Here is a 19,455-nt window from a genome sequence, read left to right on the forward strand (position 1 = left end):
CAGAGGATTTCTACACAACTGTCAGTTGACAATAATAGGCCATTTAATTACAAACATGACAAAGGCAGCTGCAGAAGCACTTGTGTTCAGTAACTGGAGGACGTCTCAGTGAGCTAAATGGTTACCACTTTACATAAATGTTGATCAGCTGTGCTCGAGTCTAGCTATGCCAATTTAATCTTTTATTTTCGGCACCATTAAATGGCAGAAGTGTGGTTTCTAGCGTTATATCAAAAGCAAGTTATCATTGTGAAGCTGCAATCACTTGAAACAGCATGAAATATGAGAGGGTAAGTCCTGGAGAAGACGTCTTGACTCATTACTGTGTAAAAGTGATCCTCCCGATCAGGTTAGAGTAAGAACTTCATGGAGTTCGCTCCACGTCAATATACTTATGTTGACTTTTCCATTTCAGAATTAGAAGAGAGACTCCCTGCACATTGGCGAATCAGTAGCACTTCTACCTGGCGCATGTGGAAGAGGCCAAGCAATGGTTGAACTCCAACATCAGGAAATATAAATAAATACAGGGAATGTAGGTGCTAATATGAGCTTCATTCATATCAGTGTATGCATGGAGTACATTTTAGGTCTGACCTAGAACCAGCTTTGGCTGTCACGTCCAGGCTCATGTAAAAATCTGAAATAAAAAATACATACTTATCAAATAGTGGCAATTATTCTGTAGACTCCCAAACCCAAAGCTACCAATTGTAGTGTCCCTCAAGGTTCAATACGTTCCCCCCTTGTTATTCAACATCTACATGCACCAATAGCCCAAATTGTTAACCAAAGTGGGAGTGAACTCTGATATGCATGCAGAAGACACACAATTGAGCTTTGGGTCTGTGAAGGACCAACCTAATACTTCTTTCCTAGCTCACAGTCTGCTTCTTGTATGCTGGTGGATGTTGCATAACTGCTTGACAATAAATCCAACGAGACCGAGCCAGTGACTATCCCTGAGAGCACAAGTGCCCTGGATTCCCTGGCTTTGCCTTCATCAATGGGTCCCTGTCCTCCATCTGCACCCACAGTTTGTTATTTGGGAGTCTATCTTGATGCCAACCTAGCTCTGCCCCTCAGGCTTCCAAGATCTCAAGGAGCTGCTTTTTCCATTTGAAAACTAAATGAAATATTCTGACATTCACATAGATTTCATGTTCCTCTGATCAATGCACACTTGCAAACTTGCCTCAATTATTACAATGTGACACCCCACCTCACTGGCTCAGGGTTCAGAAGAGATGCCAGTTCAAGATGCTGACCCACCCAGACAAAGCCCTGCAAAGCGAAGGACCAGCATACATCAAGAAACTCACAACCTTCCACCAACCAACCAGACACCTGTGATCCACCTCCCTTTTCCTCGCAGAAACCCTGAATTGAATGTATTATGGAACCATGAATGCTGTAACCTCGCATGCCTTAACAAAGTGATAGGAACAATGACCGTGTTGTTACCCAGCATGTCTGTACCACGCATGCCCTGAGACTCAAAAGTACCCCACCCCTAAAAACTAAATAAAAATTGTGTGACCCCTACCCTAAAATGCCTAACCCACCCTAAACCCTTAATCGAACCCAACCCCTAAAACCTTTAAAAAAATAGCGCGACCCCTACACTAAAATGCCCAACCCAGCTCAAACCCTTAATCCACTCCTGCAACTAAAACCCAAAGAAAGTAGTGTGACCCTCTACCCTAAGACACCCAACCCCTCTAATAAATGAGCCCAACCCTCCACCCAACCCAAAACCCAAAAAAAATAGCACAACCCCCCCACCCTAAAATACCCAAATCCACACACCCCGGCCCCAAAAAAAGCTGCCCCAACACCCACCCTAAACCCATAATCCACCCCTCCTCTAAAAATTACAAAACAAAAATAGCGCGACCCCCCAAGCCCTACCCTAAAAAAATAAATTCCCAAACACCCCCAACACCCTTAAAAAAATAACCCAAAGACCCCACCTACCCCAATCCCTTACTCCAACCCAGCCCTAAAAATGATCCCCCAAACCTGTGCCAGCCCCACTTACCTCACCGCGTCCATTCCTGATCCACTCTGCCTTTTTCCGTGCCTTAACCATGCATATGCGTAGTTCAGCACATGCGTGGTTAAGGCACAGAAAAAGGCAGTTGTTGTTCCGGCAAGCATGGTTACGCTTGTGTGGGAAACATCTGCGTTGTTCCCAACGCTTTGTTTAGGACGTTTCCCCTGAAGCAACAGCGAAGGACGCTCCTTCTCTCACATGGCAGCCAAAGCTTGGAATGACCTTCCCCTGCTCCTCAGGATCGCCTCATTACTCCAGTAATTCAGACCCGGTTGTTCAAGTGAACAGACAACCACAAAGGTGATTTGCCGTGCTTTATAAATCCTTGATTGATTGATTGATAGTATACTTGACATACTTGCAACCCATTACTCACACACCAAATGCAGTGATCATGACCTCTTCTGAGATGCAAAAACAAACGTCTTAAAACCCTGCAGCAAAATTTCAATTTTTTTATACTTTTTAAAAGTGGCTCAATTGAGCTCCTTGCTCAGGGGATGGTCTCCTTGTGTACTTTTAATTCTTCTTACATTTTTCATTGGGGAAGGCGGGACACAGCCTGCGTCCTGTAATGGCAATTTCAGCAGAACATTTTCAGTGGGGGCCAACCAATTCAAACCTTCGGTTCCTCATACCCGAAGCTCCTTCATTCTATTCAGATATTTTTAACTTTTAACACCTCCAAGCCCACTTGATACACTTTTATAATGCTAATTCATCAGAAAGTACCAACTGGATTTATACCAAAGCCAGCAAAATCCTCTTCACTGCACAGGGTACTAGTTTCCTTGCAAATAGATTGTAAATCCTTTCAGCATTTTATTCAGTAGTGGGGATCAGAGATCCTTATGTTATTTAAAATCAGAAATTCTTCATTCTGACATCTCCCAAAAACGAGCCCCTACCCCATGACAGATTTTCATGAAACTCAAGAGGAAACTAAACCTGGTATGTGTTATAAAACTGCACCAATGTTATTAGAAAATCAAAGATATTTTGACACCCCCCTTTAATTTTGTCCCCACCATTGGATCTGCACAAAACTTGAGCTACATTAACTGGGCTCAATGTTTAATACACTTTGGTGGTCATTATGACCCTGGCGGTCTCCTGATCAGCGTCATAATGATCACCAACAGACTGGCGGTGAAAACCTCCTTATTATGAGTGTGGCTGGTTGGCCTCTGCCAATCTCCACTCATACCGCCAGGGTGGTCAGAGACGCTGGGCCGGAGATGAGCATCTCAGACCCGACTGTGCACAGAAAGAGCCGCCTTTCCACCCGGGTTTCCGCGGCAGTAGCTGCACCACGAAAACCCTGGCGGAAAGGCTACCGGTGACAGAGAATTTCTTCCCAGTCACTGGTAGATGACTCCCCCCTCCAGCAAGCACTAAGCCCCACTAACCCCCCTTCCAGGCACAGCGCCCCCCCTCTAGGTACAGCAACACCCTCCCCCTTCCAACATACATGCACACGCACACAGACACCCACACGCACCACGCATACACTCATTAACCTGCACTTACATACACGCATCCATACTCTCATTCACTTCAGCACTCATACACGTATTTAACCACTCAGGCACACAACCATCTAAACACACATACACACACGCAGACAAACATGCATACTCACACCCATCCAAACACGCATACACACACGCAGAAAACACACATTCACCACAAAACCATACTTGCATACACACACGCATACACACTTACATGTATACACGCACTCACTTCTACATTCAGACACCCATACAACCACGCATTCACACATTCATGCACACACGCAGACAACACACACACACAAATGCACACACAACACCCCCCACCCTCTCACCCCCCCTCCTCTGTCAGACAATCAACTTACCTGGTCTGCGGAGGAGGTCACCCGGCTGGGAACGGGAAGGGGCACTCCCACCTCCGGCAGCACCCCGCCATCAGGACACCGCCACGCTGTATTATTGCACATAATACGGCAGGCGGTGTCCTTCTGGCGGGAAGGTAGTGGAACCGCCCCAGCGCCTCCGCCCACCATCACGCCTACTGCTGGATTTCCACCTAAAGTGTGGTGAGAATCCAGCAGTACCCGTAATATGGTTTGCGGAAGACCGCCAGCGGTCTTCTAGCGCCCGCAGCTTTGGCGGCCTTCAAGGAAGAGCGCCAAACTCATAATGACCACCTTAGTGTTTTTTTCAGTACTAGAGAAAGAAAGACGCCTATGGGTGTTAAAGCAGCTTTTTTGATCCCCTCTTTATTTTCAGCCCTTGCCCCCCACTCCTCCACCCTTTGGCAAACCTTTACAAAACTTCACATGCTAACCCCAAATGAGGTAAGCGCCCTTTGTGGACAGTTTGAGGCAGATTTGTCATACTGTGCAGTCATTAGCAGAACTATAAATAGCTAAATGGAAGCTGAGACCTAACCAGAACTACATACACACCAGCTCTCCCCAATGTGCAATACACATGTATGCTGTGTGATATGGTGTGATGATTAAATCTATAGGTTGTGGTGACATCATACACCACAAGGCTGAAGGCTGAGTGTTTTGTATTTGTCACCAGACACCGAGATGGCAACAAAATACATGTTATATATGGTACCTGGTATGTATTTTTATACATTGGGGCAGTTAGCTTGAAAAGTTGTTTTCTTCAAATTGCAATGAAAAATGGTCATGGATTGAAATTAGAATCCTCAGGCTTTTTAAAAACTTTTTTTGAATAAATTGTTAATAAAACAATGGGCAATGGGGAAGGTTTATGGCTTTAGGCAATTCGGTGGGTTCGGTATTTATTGTACAGTTATCACTTTACTGCATTTGCCAGCTAATTAGCTGTCTTTCATCAAAAAAGTTGTTTCTAATTCAAATGGATAAAAATGAAAATTATAGATAATATGCCTCATAATTCACATTGTTGCCACATCATTTTGATAACACTGCCAAATAATTTGGTCCTCCATGCCACATAATCCTAGTCCTAATCCTAGAAGATCTGATAATGTTCAAATGCTGAGGAGTGGTTTAAAGACTGTTGTAATGTTTGAGTAATAGGAACTTCACAGGCAACTGCGGAATGTTTCTCATAGTTCATGGTTCCCTGTGAAATGGTGTTACACTGCTCTGTTTTGGGAACTAAAATACAAAAATGGAGTGGTACACTTTCCGTGGCTTGGCAGGGCCTCATAGATATGGAGTAAGACAAAGCAGCGGAAGTCGAGTGGCGTAACGAAATGTGGGGGGCTTCTGCTCCAGGCTCATGTAGAAGATCTGAGGTCAGAGTACTGTGCAGAGGGGCTTCCTGGAGTTCGGAAACTCCACACAATGGGAGCTGTGGGTGCCTTTGTTATGCCACTGCACAACTCACTGCCTTGCCTTACTATGCGCAGGGGAGGCGTTCCATGGGAATTGTGGTGGGTTTTCCCACACAGCACCCATGGATTTTGACACTGCCCCAGATTTGCGGAATCGCGTAAACCTGGGGCAGCACCACAACCTTACGCCTCTCCAGAGCAGGCGTAACAAGGAGAAATATTTTCCTTTTTCCTTGTTTTTTCCTCTTTCCATGTGTGCTGCATTCTGCACACATTTCTTTCATAGAACGTGGAAAACGCTTCCATGGATTGTTTTTGTGCAGGAAGGTGCCCCTTCCTGCACAAATAAAATCCTGCATGCAACACATGGTGCAAGGTTGCCTGCATTGGTGCTAGGCAGCCCACTGTGCACCAGCACAGGGGGAGGGGACAAGAACGCATCGTATAGCATAAATATGGTGCATTCCTGCCCTCCCACATTGGTGTAGGAAAGCACAGCAAGAAAACCTGCGGCGCAGCCTTACGCCAATTTCCCATAAATATGGGCTGTAATGTATGTAAAGAAACATTTTTCAACCCCTACCACGCATGACATGCCAAATTAGGGTGTACCCCAACATTCTGTTCCCACATCTGACAGATTTATAATTTGCAGTTTTACGAAGCATAAACCAGAGTCCTACTAATCAGTAATGTCACTTACAGATTTCTATGTCATCGAAGCAGTCGAAGAGGTTTGAGCTCCATTGCTTGAGTCCTTCCTGCTGGCTGTACCCTCCACGCTGAGGCTGCAGGACAATTGTTTCCCCCTGATATGTCTTTGCTTCATTCTGGTAGGTCATCTCTGTGGCATCCTGGAGGGGTATCTTTGATTCACCCTGGTAGGACATCCTTCTGTCAGAAAAGACCCTTCAAAAACACAGTCAAGTGAAATATGGTATGGCAGTATGGTACCACTTACATGAAAGTTTGGAACAGCAGAGTATTTTAAAGTCTGTTGATTGCACTTCAAAGAATATATATGTCTGGCCAATTCAGGTGGCAGCTGGTGTGTTTTTTATAAGCGGGAGTTCAGGGGTTTGTTCCTGTCTGTTGCACCTTGCCTGCCCTTCAGCTTCAGCCCTTCGGAAACAAACGTGCACATCGCATTATGGCCCTCATTTACAAGGGCATGGCGCCACAGGAACGCCACTTTTACTGACGTTCCCGTGGTGCAGTGCCCTGCACCATACGTACAGGGTGGCATTAAGCCACTTTTCATGGCTTAACGCCGATCTGTAACTACGGCCCCTTCACACGCATCACATTGCGTGAAAGGGGCGTGCAGTGGATGTTGCTATGGGCGTGCCACTGCAACACCCATTGCATTCTGACACTGCCCCAGATTGACGAGGAATCGTAAACCTAAGGCAGCCCCAAAAATTAACGCCACCCCAGGTGTGACGTTAGCATGGCGCAACAAGGAGAAATAAAAACAAAGAGAAATACTTTTATCTCTCCTTGTTTTTGCTTTTCCTATGCGTGCTGCATTCTGCAGCATGCATAGAAGGAGCAAAACACCACTAATGATTTTTTTATGTGCAGGAAGGTGTCCCTGCACATAAACAATCATTAAATGATGACGATTTGCTAATTCTATATGTGCTGCATCCTGCAGAACACATAGAAGTAAGAAATTGCCATTATTGATTGTTTATGTGGGACAACTTCCTGCACATAATCCATCATTGTCTCTAATGCAGGCACCCTTGCACTATTGTGCAAGGGTGCCTGTGTTGGCGCAGGCAGCTAATTTTAGCACCAGTGCTAGGGAAACCACGAGGGTGCGCTGTATTGTATTAAATATGGCACATCCCTGTTTTGCGTGGTGCTGCCAAATTTGGTGCCGCAATGCGCCACTGCTTAGTAAATGAGGTCCTATACCTTTTATCGAGGCCTGGACAAAATTGTGTTTATTCCTGGGTAATCTCATGTAATTTGCAGCGGTTCACATTACGCTTTTTAAGCAAAATCTCAGTGATTACCCCACTAAGCCACATCGCCTAACTTAGATCTCATTTAAATAAAAACCCTATGTGAGAGCACAGGAAAAAACATAAAGGACTAGAACGACAGTGCTCATGTCAAGTGCAATTTTTTTTAGCGCAAAATGGATGACAGCCATAACATGTAATTTTGCATAATTTTTGAAGCATGTTACATAATTTCTACAAAGGAAACTATGCAAAGTTTCAGCCAGATCTACTTTTCCCTATAAGACCATAACACAGGAAAGTCTCCTCCGCTCATAGAACTTGGTCCCAGACAGGTCACACTAAAGTCCTTCCCAGACATGTCACACGTGTTCTGTACCATAGGATGTGAAACTCACACAAATGCTATTCAATTATTTAATTTTAAATATTTCAATTCCTATATAATTGCTATAGAAATTCTAGGTCAAACTGTAAAGTGCTTGAAGCATTAGACTTTCAAGAACTTTCCATTTAGCAGCTTCGGAGGATTGGATGCTTTTCATGGGATGAACGTTTCTAAATACATTTTTTGACTGCGGAATTTTCCCCCCAAAAAATCAAATTCGAAAAGGAAAGTATTTTTATCCTTTAAAAATGTTTAGTTGATTTGTTCAGTTGTATTTTTAAGCTCTCTTGAATCTCATGAAATTTGCAGAACTGTTGAAAAAAATGCACCAGCTTATACTTATGTACATTTAAAGAGTGTGTGCCTGTCTAATAGGATAATTTCGTTTCTGTATGCAAATTATTTCAATAAGTGAGAGCTCCACCAATCATGTAATACCACCGAACCCAGACAAACCAATGAAACAACTTCCTGATGTTCTATTAGGCTGTGAGTGGCGCCTCAACAGGAAACGTTGAATAGTAACTGTGGAAACCTAGGACACCGAGCACGATTCTCAGCATTTATGAGGCCCTAGTGGCACACTGCCCCACCAGAGAGTCATTCTCTTTACGCTCTGCTGGTGTAGTGTGCCAGCCCATAGTTACAAGGCCACGTAAAGCCACCTTGCAATTATGAACCCCTTTCACGCACAACACTGCGTGAAAGGGGCGTTCCAAGGATGATGCTAAGGGTGTTCCCATGCAACACCCATGGAACCTGAACGAATCTGAAGCGTTCCCAAATTTACAAGTCTGGGAATGCATCAGATTCCTACTCCACCTCTGGAGTGGGGTAAGAGTGAGACAATGCGGAGAAATATCTTGATTCCTCCCCGTTTTGTCCTCTTTCTATATCTGATGCATTCTGCAGCACACATAGAAAGAGGGAAACACCTCTTGTGACTGTTTTTGTGCAGGAAGCTGTCCCCTCCTGCACAAAAACAAGCATCCCCTCACTACAGGCATCCTTGAACCATGGTGAAAGGGTACCTGCGTTGGTGCTCGGCAGCAATTTGTGCAGCATCGCAGGGGGAGAGGATAGAAATATACATATTTTGTTGATGCAGTGCATTTGTGCCCTGTGCCACGGGCCTTCTAAATGAGGCCCTCAATGTTTTAAAGATAAGTTTAATTTCTGACGATTGATTGATGCAATTAAACTAAATAATCAGACGCTCACACTCACAGGGACAGGCCACCGCTGCTAATGGATTCCTCAAGTGGATTACTGGATCCAAGGGTTAGAAGATGAACACAAGATCTGCCTTCATGTGCAGGGAAAGGTCTAGGTGGGAAAAGGACTGAACCTCGCACTGCCTAGTGGATATTTCAAAGACCGCATAATTCAGGCAAAAAGTGTCATTCTTCAATGGAAAAGACTTATTAGTACCAGTTTCTTGACAGAAGAGGGCGCCAGATAACAGGCAATGTAAACAGTGAGCAACATGTCTTGTAAAAGGCAGGGTTCAAGGAACCGATTCACAAGGCCCTTTAAAAACAAGCATGTGCAATACAATGGGTCTCTTGTTTTCTCAAGTTAAAGCTATTAGCGTTGTAAACTCCTAACCAGACTTTTCTTACCACATAAACTGAAAATGAAAAGTAAAACAGTTTCACATAACTAACCGGACTTTTCTTGTCACATCAAGTGAAAATGAAAATGTAAAAAAGTTTCACACAAGCGAGCCGACGGTCACTATGACCGCACAGCAGACACACAAAAGGAAACAGAAGTTTGCGTGCAGTGAACTTTATTGGCAAAAGTGCAATTATCCATGCAACCTGCAAAAGTGCAATCATCCATGTAACCGGCAAAAGTGCCAATATCCATGTAACCGGCAAAAGTGCCAATATCCATGTAACAGGGTTGATGTCATGCAAAGCGCTCAACTAGTGCCCAGCGAGATCGTGCTGCCTACTAAATAAAGAGAAAAAGTAGTCCAGAAACCATACCGAAACATGGAGTATCGTATGTTTTCAGTAGTTGGCCGGTGCGCTAGAGGCCGGCTAAACACTGGAAAAGGCATGACATATACATGCCTTTCACTACCTAAATCAAGCGAATTTTAAAAGGCAAGCCCAGAAACCAACCAAACTGATGGGCGTGACATGGGCGTGGTTAAAAGCCCACAGGTTGATTACACCAGGGACAGAGTGCTTTGCGCTCGACCCTAAAAAGGAAAAAGAAGTTTGCTCACAGTCAAACGTATCGGCAAAAGTGAAATTGGCCATGTAACAGGGTCGATGGCCAAGGCGGTAACAAAACTGCCCCAAGGAGGGACAAATGTAAAGCATTCACCAATGACAATAAGGATTTTGGAAAGGCTAGGCCATGTACGAGTGATGGGTGTGGTTAAAAGCCCACAGATAGATTACAACAGGCTTGAGTGCTTGCACGCTTGACTTAACAAGCCAGCAAGATCCTGGCAGGCAGCTGAGCCTGTCAGGCCTTCAGAAGAGATTCTAGCAACAAATATTACAGCGCAAATCTTCCACTACTAGGGAAGATCTTCCACCCTTAGGGACCATCCTTCCCTGAAAAAGTAATCTGTGACATTTCATGTAACAAAACACCCGTCGGCAAGCTTAAATACAGAGAAATAGCAACCCATCCGTCAATGCCTATTGACTTTAAATATATGCTTTTCACAATCAGTCGTCAAGGCCTAGTACCTTTATTGTAACTTTTCAGAATTAAGAGATCAGACCTATGGCATCCGATATAAATATTTCCAAGTGAACCTATCACGCCTCTGGCTGTTGTCACTGGCATGTCACCATAACCTAGTCAAGCTTCCTGTAGTGAGGTAAAGCTTTCCCACCAGGAAACCATCAGGCATACAGTCTTAAAATTACAAAAGTATAAAAAATTACACTTGGCAGACAAAATACTATCTGTCCTAAGAGAGACTAGCAAGGATTCGAAAACTGCAAACCTACCCATGATTTGTCAGAGGGATTAATTAACACTAAACCCACTTGCCTACCAAGGTAATCAGCGAGGTTCCATGTAACAAAAAACTGTCAGAAGCTTTTGAATGCAGAGAAATAACAATTTACTCTTAAATGGTGATTGCCTTTAACATATGCTTTTCACAATCAGTATATCAGGCCTACTAGCTTTATCATAATTTTTCATAATAAACAATCAGGCCTATAGCCTTTACCATTGGCTTGAGGCAGACCTGCTGTGGGCATAAGCTGTGCCACAAGGGAATCACGAGGTGTATGGCAATAACATTAACAATAACATTACAAATATGTATAAGATTATGGTTCTGAAAACAATATAATATTCCTGCGAATAGAGCCTATTAAAGATTACAATATTATTTTTCTGGTGGATTGCCCCCTGCCTACTATAGTAATCTCTGAGATTTCATGTAACAAAATATCTGCCTATACGCTTTAGCAGAGTGTAAAAACAATTCACCCTTAGCTTTAACACATTCTTTTCACTATAACTAGGTCAAGCCTACTGGCTTTGCAATAGTGTTTAATAATAAATAGATAAACTCTGTGGAACACATAGGACCTGCACCTTCTACTATTGGCTTCACACCTTAACCAACACAGGTCTATCCAAGTGACACAAACTGGCAACCACTGTGCATACATTTATAAATGTACAAATATATAGAAAAATACAGTTTCAAAATAGGATACTACACTGCTCAATAGGGCATTTCAAGATTCATCAAAGAGAAAACCCTGTGGGTTTGTTAGAGTGGGAGGCCAACACCCAAACCCTTGCCTACTACCATAATCTGAGCAGTTACATATAAAAAAATATAGGTCTATAGCCTGTCACACAGAATGATAACAGCCACCTGTAAAGGGTGAATGGTTTGGCAAATGGTTTCCACAATTAATAAGCCAGACCAACTGCCTTTGTCGTAATGTTTCGAATGGCTTCAGACATACTGTTTCCTGGTGAACCAATCAGGCCTATAGCTTGTCGCCATACCCAATGTCACAAGGTATAGCGCACGACACAAGCACTCTTTCTAGTGGAAGCACACACGTTCAGTCCAATCAGATCCAGCACTCGGGCTCCAACAGGTGGGCAAGGCCAAGTCCCTCTCTCAGTAGCATTCTGAACTGTAACCGTTTTTAGTGGTTCTTGTAAGGTGAACGCGAGCTGTGCTCCCAAGCCACCGCTAAACACCTGTGCAGGTTAACGCACCCCACACTGCTCTCAAACACTTTGAAGTCTAAAGTTGAAGGTGGAAGGGAAAGGTCTGGGACTGGAAAACTGTAATAAATTCCTCATGAGTTCCCTGACCCAGCTCTACTTCTGCCATAAAAAAATCTGTAAATGATGTACTAGTGTAAGGCACTGCAAGAGCATCACAGAGGCATGTTTGACCCTGAAAGGTCAATAAGGTCATAGTGCAACTGGCTAAGGCAGCTGGATAAATGTACAAAATAACATCAGCTGTGTGGATGGGAAGAAGTTTATTTTGGGGCAGCACACAACTTTTGCCCAGTTAAAACATGTCCTCCTGTACACCATGTGGGCGGAGCAGAACGTCCGCGTTGTAGTGCTCCTGGAAGTTATTTTTTTAGGTTGATCACATGAGCTGGGGCAGCAGGCAGATGCACTGTCAAGTAAGACCTAAAAAGCACTATCACCGGATCTCACCCCACTTGGAACAGATCTCCCACTGTTGTGGGATTCGCAAACATTCCAGGGCGCAGCCCAGAAATTTGCAAATGTCATAGATTCCCAACATGCTTCTCTTCCACTACTATCACTTCAGTGAGTTCTGCGATAGGTGAAAAGTCATCCTTACAATATGCTAGGTGTGCAAAGCTTTTTTGTGTTCGCAGACAGTCTGATTCACAGAATCTGGCAATGTTTTAAAGGAAAAAGGCATTTCTAAAGGTACAAAGCCCAAATTGTGATTTGGTAACATACTAACATATTGCAGTTTGGGTTTGCAAATCAGTATTTGGAAGGGGAGTATTTAGGGCGCCCCTTCAAAATACCTAATCGCATTGGAATGTAAGAATGTTTTACAACCGAAATGCAGTCACCAAACATTTGCATTTTATCACCATCTCAAAGTTGGTGGTAACCCATTCACAAATGGGAAAGGGTCCTCAGGGAAGTCCTTCCCCTTTGAGAATAGATGAAAAATGTTTTTCCAAAATAGTTTTTAAGAGCAGGCAGTGGTGCGACACTTTAAGGAAGTTCCTTTAAGGAACACAGGATGCGTTATAAAATAAAGATTGCTTTATTTAAAAGCAGTCACAGACAAGCTGGTCTGCTGACCCCAGCAGGCCACCATCCCTGTGACGGCAGCGAATCGCAGTGTCTCAAATTGCAACCTACCTTATTAATATTCATGAGTTAGGTCTGTCTGCGACCCGCTACAAATCGCTAAATGAAGCTCAATGCATGCATTAGAAGTGGACGCACTCATCCTTCCCACTGTTTTTGTGAGTGATTGTGGATGCAGGAGATGAGTCCAGGTTCACAAAGACACAGGTTTGATGATGTTCTACACATTTTGTATAGACTTCTCTGACACTTCCTGTTTCCCGCCCTTAAATCTGACCATACTTCAGAAACCCAGTGTATCAGTGGATTTCCAGCATTACTCATCCAAGTTCTGTTCCTCATGATTGCATTTAGCCTGAACCTGTGACTCTGTACATGGCTGAGCTGCAAAGAGGTGCACAAAAGCTGTGAAGTGGCCTCATGGCTTGCACATAACACCATGTAGTCTGGGTGAAGGTGAGCACACTTGTGGAAACAGACACTTGGAGGCAAGCCCTGAGGTGCAGGGGGTGCAGAGGTACCCAAGGAGGTGGAAAACCCCTCGCATGCAGAGACGGGTTGGTCTGGAGGGTGCAGTCCGCTTTCTTCCGCCCCGTGTTGGAAGAGAGCAGAGTCCGTCTTCCTGTTCGTTGGAGATGCCATGATCCAGTCCAGAGGCTCCTCCCACCAGTTTCCGGTGCAGTTTGACATAATTGAGACAGATAGTGGCAAACAGCACAGCAGCACCAAGCACGTGCAGTGTGTGCTGTGCCAAGCTCAGCAGCAGCTCTCAGGAGAGGTGAGAGACCTGACACTCCACCTTATACCCTGAGGCAGACACAGCTCTAAGGATGGAGTCCGAGTTGGATGCTGCTGAGAAGCAGACATTGAAAGTCAAAGGTACCAGAGTTGGACACTGCACATCCAACCTCCAGGCTCAGCCGTCCATCAGGGGAAACAAAGATGCATTACTGTGGGTTTTGTATTTGTAACTGGAAAATGTGTACATTGGTACATGAAGTACTTTCTATAGCTTTGCAGGTAAGGTATGAGGAGAGCACATTTTATTGCACAAATGGCTATTTATATCGCACAAATACAAATTGACTGGATTTTGTCACTTAATATTATGTGTCAATTACTATAGAGAAAATTGTATCAACCTTAGAATAATGGACTGATGTGTCAAAACCCAGAAGGATTTAGAGGCAGGGTTTGCAGGGTCCATGTAGATGCTTGCTGCCTGCACAAACCACCCTGAACTATTTTACAACGATTAGAATGTGTGACCTGCACGCTACACATACATCTCTGCAGCAAACTCATTAGCAGACTGAGTTATCTCACAAGCACAGGAACCTGTATCCTACCGGACAGGAACCCGTGGCCTCCCGGCTACATGCCTGACCTACGTTTAGCCAATTTGGCACTCTAAGGGGGTTATTACAACTTTGGAGGAGGTGTTAATCCATCCCAAAAGTGACGGTAAAGTGACGGATATACCACCAGCCGTATTACAAGTCCATTATATCCTATGGAACTCGTAATACGACTGGTGGTATATCCGTCACTTTACCGTCACTTTTGGGACAGATTAACACCTCCTCCAAAGTTGTAATAACCCCCTAAGATACCTTTTGAAGATCCAAACCTGTAACTAGCAGATTGCGCGCAGAGCTCTGCAGCAAGGGCATTAGCATCCTGAGCTACATTAGGAGCATCAAGCCCTAATATTCACTGGATGCACATTGATCAATGCAGCAGGTGCCCCAAGGTGTCCCAAGACCTTGCAGTATATGAAAATGTGTGTAACCTATAGAGTCAACATAGTTTTATAATGGCCTTTCTGCTCCACAGTTTCCTAGGGACAAACTCTGCAAACATAAGAGACATGCACTGTCAGACTGTGGCTGTCACTTCCCCTTAAGGATGTTTCTGTTCCTGACTCCAGCCCCATGTTTTCCTGCAGAAGGCTGTCACTTCCATATGGTAAGGCGAGACTGGAGCCATGTGGCCACCGATAATTGATGGAAATATTTCCCCTAATCATGAAGCACATTCGGGAAGTTCGTTCCCAGCTCACACAGAACCTGATGGCACAGGCAGGTCTAACTCCTAGAGAGAGAAACGAGGCTGCCTTCCAGTGCACACTAAGCACAGAAAAATGCAAGAGGAGTTAGTATAGGGAGGAGACTTCACTGGTGCACTCAGAGATCTAAGAGGAATATTTATGAAATAATGGGCCAGCTGTGCTGCATCAATAGGAACGGGAAAGAAACAACCATATTTAAGGCAATAACGCACCTCCCTGGCCTTTCTCTTCCTCTGGCACACAATTCGCTGCCTAGTGTGTGAGAAAGGGCCTCTTTTGGCATGGTTAGCCCCCACGTTTTCCTTGCAAGATGTAGGAAAATGGTATTTGATGTGGTTTCAAAGTTGTTAGTGCCCAGGGCACCTGCTAACCAGATTCCCTGGGCCAGATCTCTTTCCCAAAACTGTTGTGATGCATTGACACAATTGGAAACACCTTCCGGTGCCACTATAAGTCCCTAGTAAATGGTACTAAGGGTCCCAGGGCATGGGGTACTAAGGGTAGGTCCCCGAGGGCAGCAGCACAGCTTGTGACACCCTCAGGGACCATGCATCCAAGTGCACCCAGCACTGCCAGTGCAGGCTGGGTTTCCTGGAGCAATCCTAAATTGCAAAACTGACAGGGCACACAGCCTCTGTGCCCTGTCCACTATACACTGCATGCAATGTAGGTAAGTCACCCCTCTGGCAGGCCTTGCAGCCCTAAGGCAGAGTGCACTATACTACATATGTAAGCATAGATGCAATATGCCCCTAATGTGTTCCTGCCAAGCCTGGGCCACAGTAAGTAAACAGAACAGCCATTTTACATGCATGTGCTGGACACTGGTCAGAACAGGTTTCACAGCTACATGATGGTCCACTCTGCACCCTGGGTTTATTGGTATCAAACAACTCAGAATGATAAATTCAAACGGGTACCAGTATTGGATTTATTGCAAAATGTATCCAGGGACCACCTTACAGGGGCCTCCTGCAAAAGCTAACTACCCTTGCATGGTTGCTGGCCAGTCACAACCAGCCTGCCACCACCAGACAAGATTCTGGAACCCTGGGGTGAGAGCCTGTGCTCTCTGGGTCCAGAGAACAAAGCCCTTCCTGGGCAGAGGCGTTACACTTCCTCCCCCAGGAATGTGCACAGCCCTGCCTATGAGCTTCAAAGGGCTTAGCACCCTTGAAACTCGACCCCCAGCCCTGCTGCTAGCAGAAGATGGCCACCCCAGTTGCAAACCCCCACTTTCGGTGGGAGCAACAGTGGGAAAATGCACAAAGGACAGGAGGAGTGGCCACCCCTACCCTGCACCACTCCTATGGTGTTGCTTGTGAGGTGACCTCTCCATTTCATTTTCATCCATGTTGCATGGTAGGGAAATAGCCTTTCAGTGAAAGGGAAGTGAGCTCTGCCCACAGAAAGTGGTCACATAATGGGTGTAGCCACCCTAAGGTAGATGAGCCATTGGTCACTGCTAGGTACTTTCCTAAATGTTAACTAAATGCAGTAATTAGTGGGCACCCCTAGACCTGCAGATCAGATTCGAAGGGCATAAGAAGGCCAGAAACAAAGAAGACCCAAGGCTTGAGAACTGCATTCCCGCTGCACTAAGAAAAAGGTGCCAAACCCTGCCTGCTGCACCCAGGACTCAACAATCACTGCTGAAGGGTTGCACGGACATCAGACGGACTCTACAAAACCCCAGAGGACTTCTACCCTTCTGAAAATCACCAAATATCTCCCTCCAGAGTGAAGGCATCACTCCTTGCAACAAAGAAGCAAAAGACCAGTGAAGTCCAGCTCACTGACCAGCCACTGACCAAGAAACCAGACCCAGCAGCAATACCACATTTCACCCAACAGACCAGGAGGACAAATCCTGCAAGTGTGCCAAGTTTGATGGCACTGCAACCTCCAGTGGCTGAACCGTGCAAAAGCCTGGGATACTGGTACCCCAGCATAAGACACCCAGAAGAAAAGTCCACTCCGGACTCCAAAAGAACCAGGAGCAAGCCCCAGTCAAGTGACTTTAGGACAAGTAAGAACCACCCCCTAGAGTGGCCCTGCTGACCTGCAATCCACCCTCAGTGACCTGCCTCCTCCCTCTAAGGACACCTTTGTGCACAGCTCCTGACTCACCTGTCTGCTCTGCACCCGGCCTCCCTGGGCCCTGCAACAGAGAACCAGCTGTGCTTTGTCAATTTGTGAGCACATGAATAACTCTCCAAATTGTCTTTAGCTCAATTGCATTTTTCCAACTGGCTACAGTTTTCACAACATTTTGAACTAACTGCTGGGGCCCTGGTTACAACAATAGTTATAGTTAAAAGTCCTTACTTTAGTTAGGCTTGTCCAAACGAGGTTCCATTTTTATAAAAAAGGTCCCAACATTAGTAGCATAAATCATGTCAAATTCAGAGAACCAGAGCCAGGAGCTTGACCTGGCCCCTTACATGGTGTATAACTATGCCCAGTTAAGGAAACTCTGCAAACTATACAAAATCCCTACTGGAAAACCTGCTAAAGATGACCAGCTTAGGTTCCTGAGGGCTTAGCATGAAAAGCTAACTCCATAGAGGAAATAAATGATGAGACCTCTGATGAAGAAGAAAACCCAGTGGACAATGGGGATGACCGTAGCTCCTCTTCCCTTAGCATTAGTTCACCCACAGAGGAAGACCTGGCCTTAGCCAGGCTGACCAAATACTGGACTTAGAGACCCAGCTTTTGGAACTTAAAGCAAGAAGAAAAGAGTTGGGCCTAGGTGCCATCTCTGGTGGCAGCATACAAGTGAAGACAGATAAACTTTTCACTCTCAAACTCCCAAAAGGAGTTGTCCCTCCCGTCTCAGGAGGGGATGAAACAGTAAAATGGCTTTCTGCCTTTGAAAGAGCCTGCATGTGGTGGGCAATTGAAAAGAAACATTCGGGTGTCCAAACTTTGAAAAATCATAAATTGAAAAGTACTTACCCATTTTGAAGATTTTGGTCTTAAAAAAAGTATTTTTGTAAATTGGCCTCGAGTCAGTCCTTTGAGTGTGTGTCCATATTTATTGATACTGTGAATACAACAAATGCTTTGCACTTCTCCACCTTTGGCCTAACTGCTCGACCAAGCTACCATAAGATTTAGAGAATTCGGTGGTCTAGTTTTTACCTCTGGAAACCAATGTGTGGTTGCCCAGACTCACTGCACGGGTTGCCTGCTTGGGCACACTACATAGAGGGCCAGCATCCTACATAGGGCCAGGGCAGGTTTGCACCACGGTGCAAGGGTGCCTGTGCTGCATGCAGGATTATGTTTGTGCAGGACGGGGGCAAACGTAAGAGCTTTTCCCTCTTTCTATGTGTGATACAGAATGCATCTATTTCCCACATGTATTCTATTAACACTAAAACAAATAATACTGCCATAAACTGGAAAAGGGGTCACCATTTCTTCTGAATTATACTGAATTGTTATCATTTGTAAAAGAAACGACTAATAACAGAAGTCCAGAGAAAATAGTGACTGATTTTGAAATTGCAATGATAACCTTTAAAAACTTTTACCTTGACACACAAATTCATGAAAGTTTTTTTCACTTTTCTCAGGCAATTTGAAGAAAAGTTAAGAAAAACATCCTTAGCAGGCAATTACATGTCACACAGTAAGCTACTGTTTGAACTAAAAAAAAAAACAGGTGCAGAATACTGATTAAGTACGTTTATAATTTACAAAAAATCCAACCCTCCCCCCCCCAAAAAAGAAATACTTACATTTAAATGCTCTCCACCCTGGCCACCAAATCCCTCCTTTTACACTCCTAAACCAAACAAGCACTGGCAAAGCCAATAGGTCACAATCATGCAAGAGCTTTTGGGTTTGCCAATGTGTTTTAGCCAACTTGTACATCAGCGTGGCTGCGGTTTAGCATGGCTAAAAGTTAGTGTTGCAGAGTGGAATGATGCAGAGTGGAGGGGCGTGGAGTGGCACAGAGTAGAGTGAGACAGAGTAGAGTGGCACAGAGTAGAGTGGAGAAGATTAGAGTGAGGCAGGTTAGAGAAGAGTGACATAGCGTGTGGTGGCATAGAGTGCAGTGGACATAGCGTGTGGTGGCATAGAATGCATAGAATGGTGCAAAGTAGAGTTGAGTAATGCAGATAGCAGTGGTGCAGAGTAGAGTCGTATGGCATCGAGTTCAGTGGCGTAGAGTGCAGAGTAGAGAGTAGATTCAAGGGGCATAGAGTGCAGTGACATTGAGTGGTGCAGGGTAGAGTATAGTGCCGTACAGTGCAGTGGCATAGAGTGCAGTGGTGTAGAGTGGAGTAGTGCAGGGTAG

At 44.9% G+C, this 19,455-nt stretch overlaps 1 protein-coding gene across 2 annotated transcripts in view; it reads right to left on the reverse strand.

The window, feature by feature from the left end:
• Nucleotides 1–19,455, reverse strand: part of LOC138247463 (cornifelin-like) — a 114,828-nt gene that overhangs the window by 58,446 nt on the left and 36,927 nt on the right. For both annotated transcript variants that reach the window (XM_069202088.1, XM_069202089.1), the window contains exon 2: nucleotides 6,087–6,292. In XM_069202088.1, coding sequence (XP_069058189.1) covers nucleotides 6,087–6,273 — 187 coding nt within the window. In that variant the 5' untranslated portion in view covers nucleotides 6,274–6,292. The remainder of the gene's footprint in view (nucleotides 1–6,086; nucleotides 6,293–19,455) is intronic.

This window comes from Pleurodeles waltl, chromosome 7 (genome assembly GCF_031143425.1).
Source record: "Pleurodeles waltl isolate 20211129_DDA chromosome 7, aPleWal1.hap1.20221129, whole genome shotgun sequence".
Taxonomy (NCBI): domain Eukaryota; kingdom Metazoa; phylum Chordata; class Amphibia; order Caudata; family Salamandridae; genus Pleurodeles; species Pleurodeles waltl.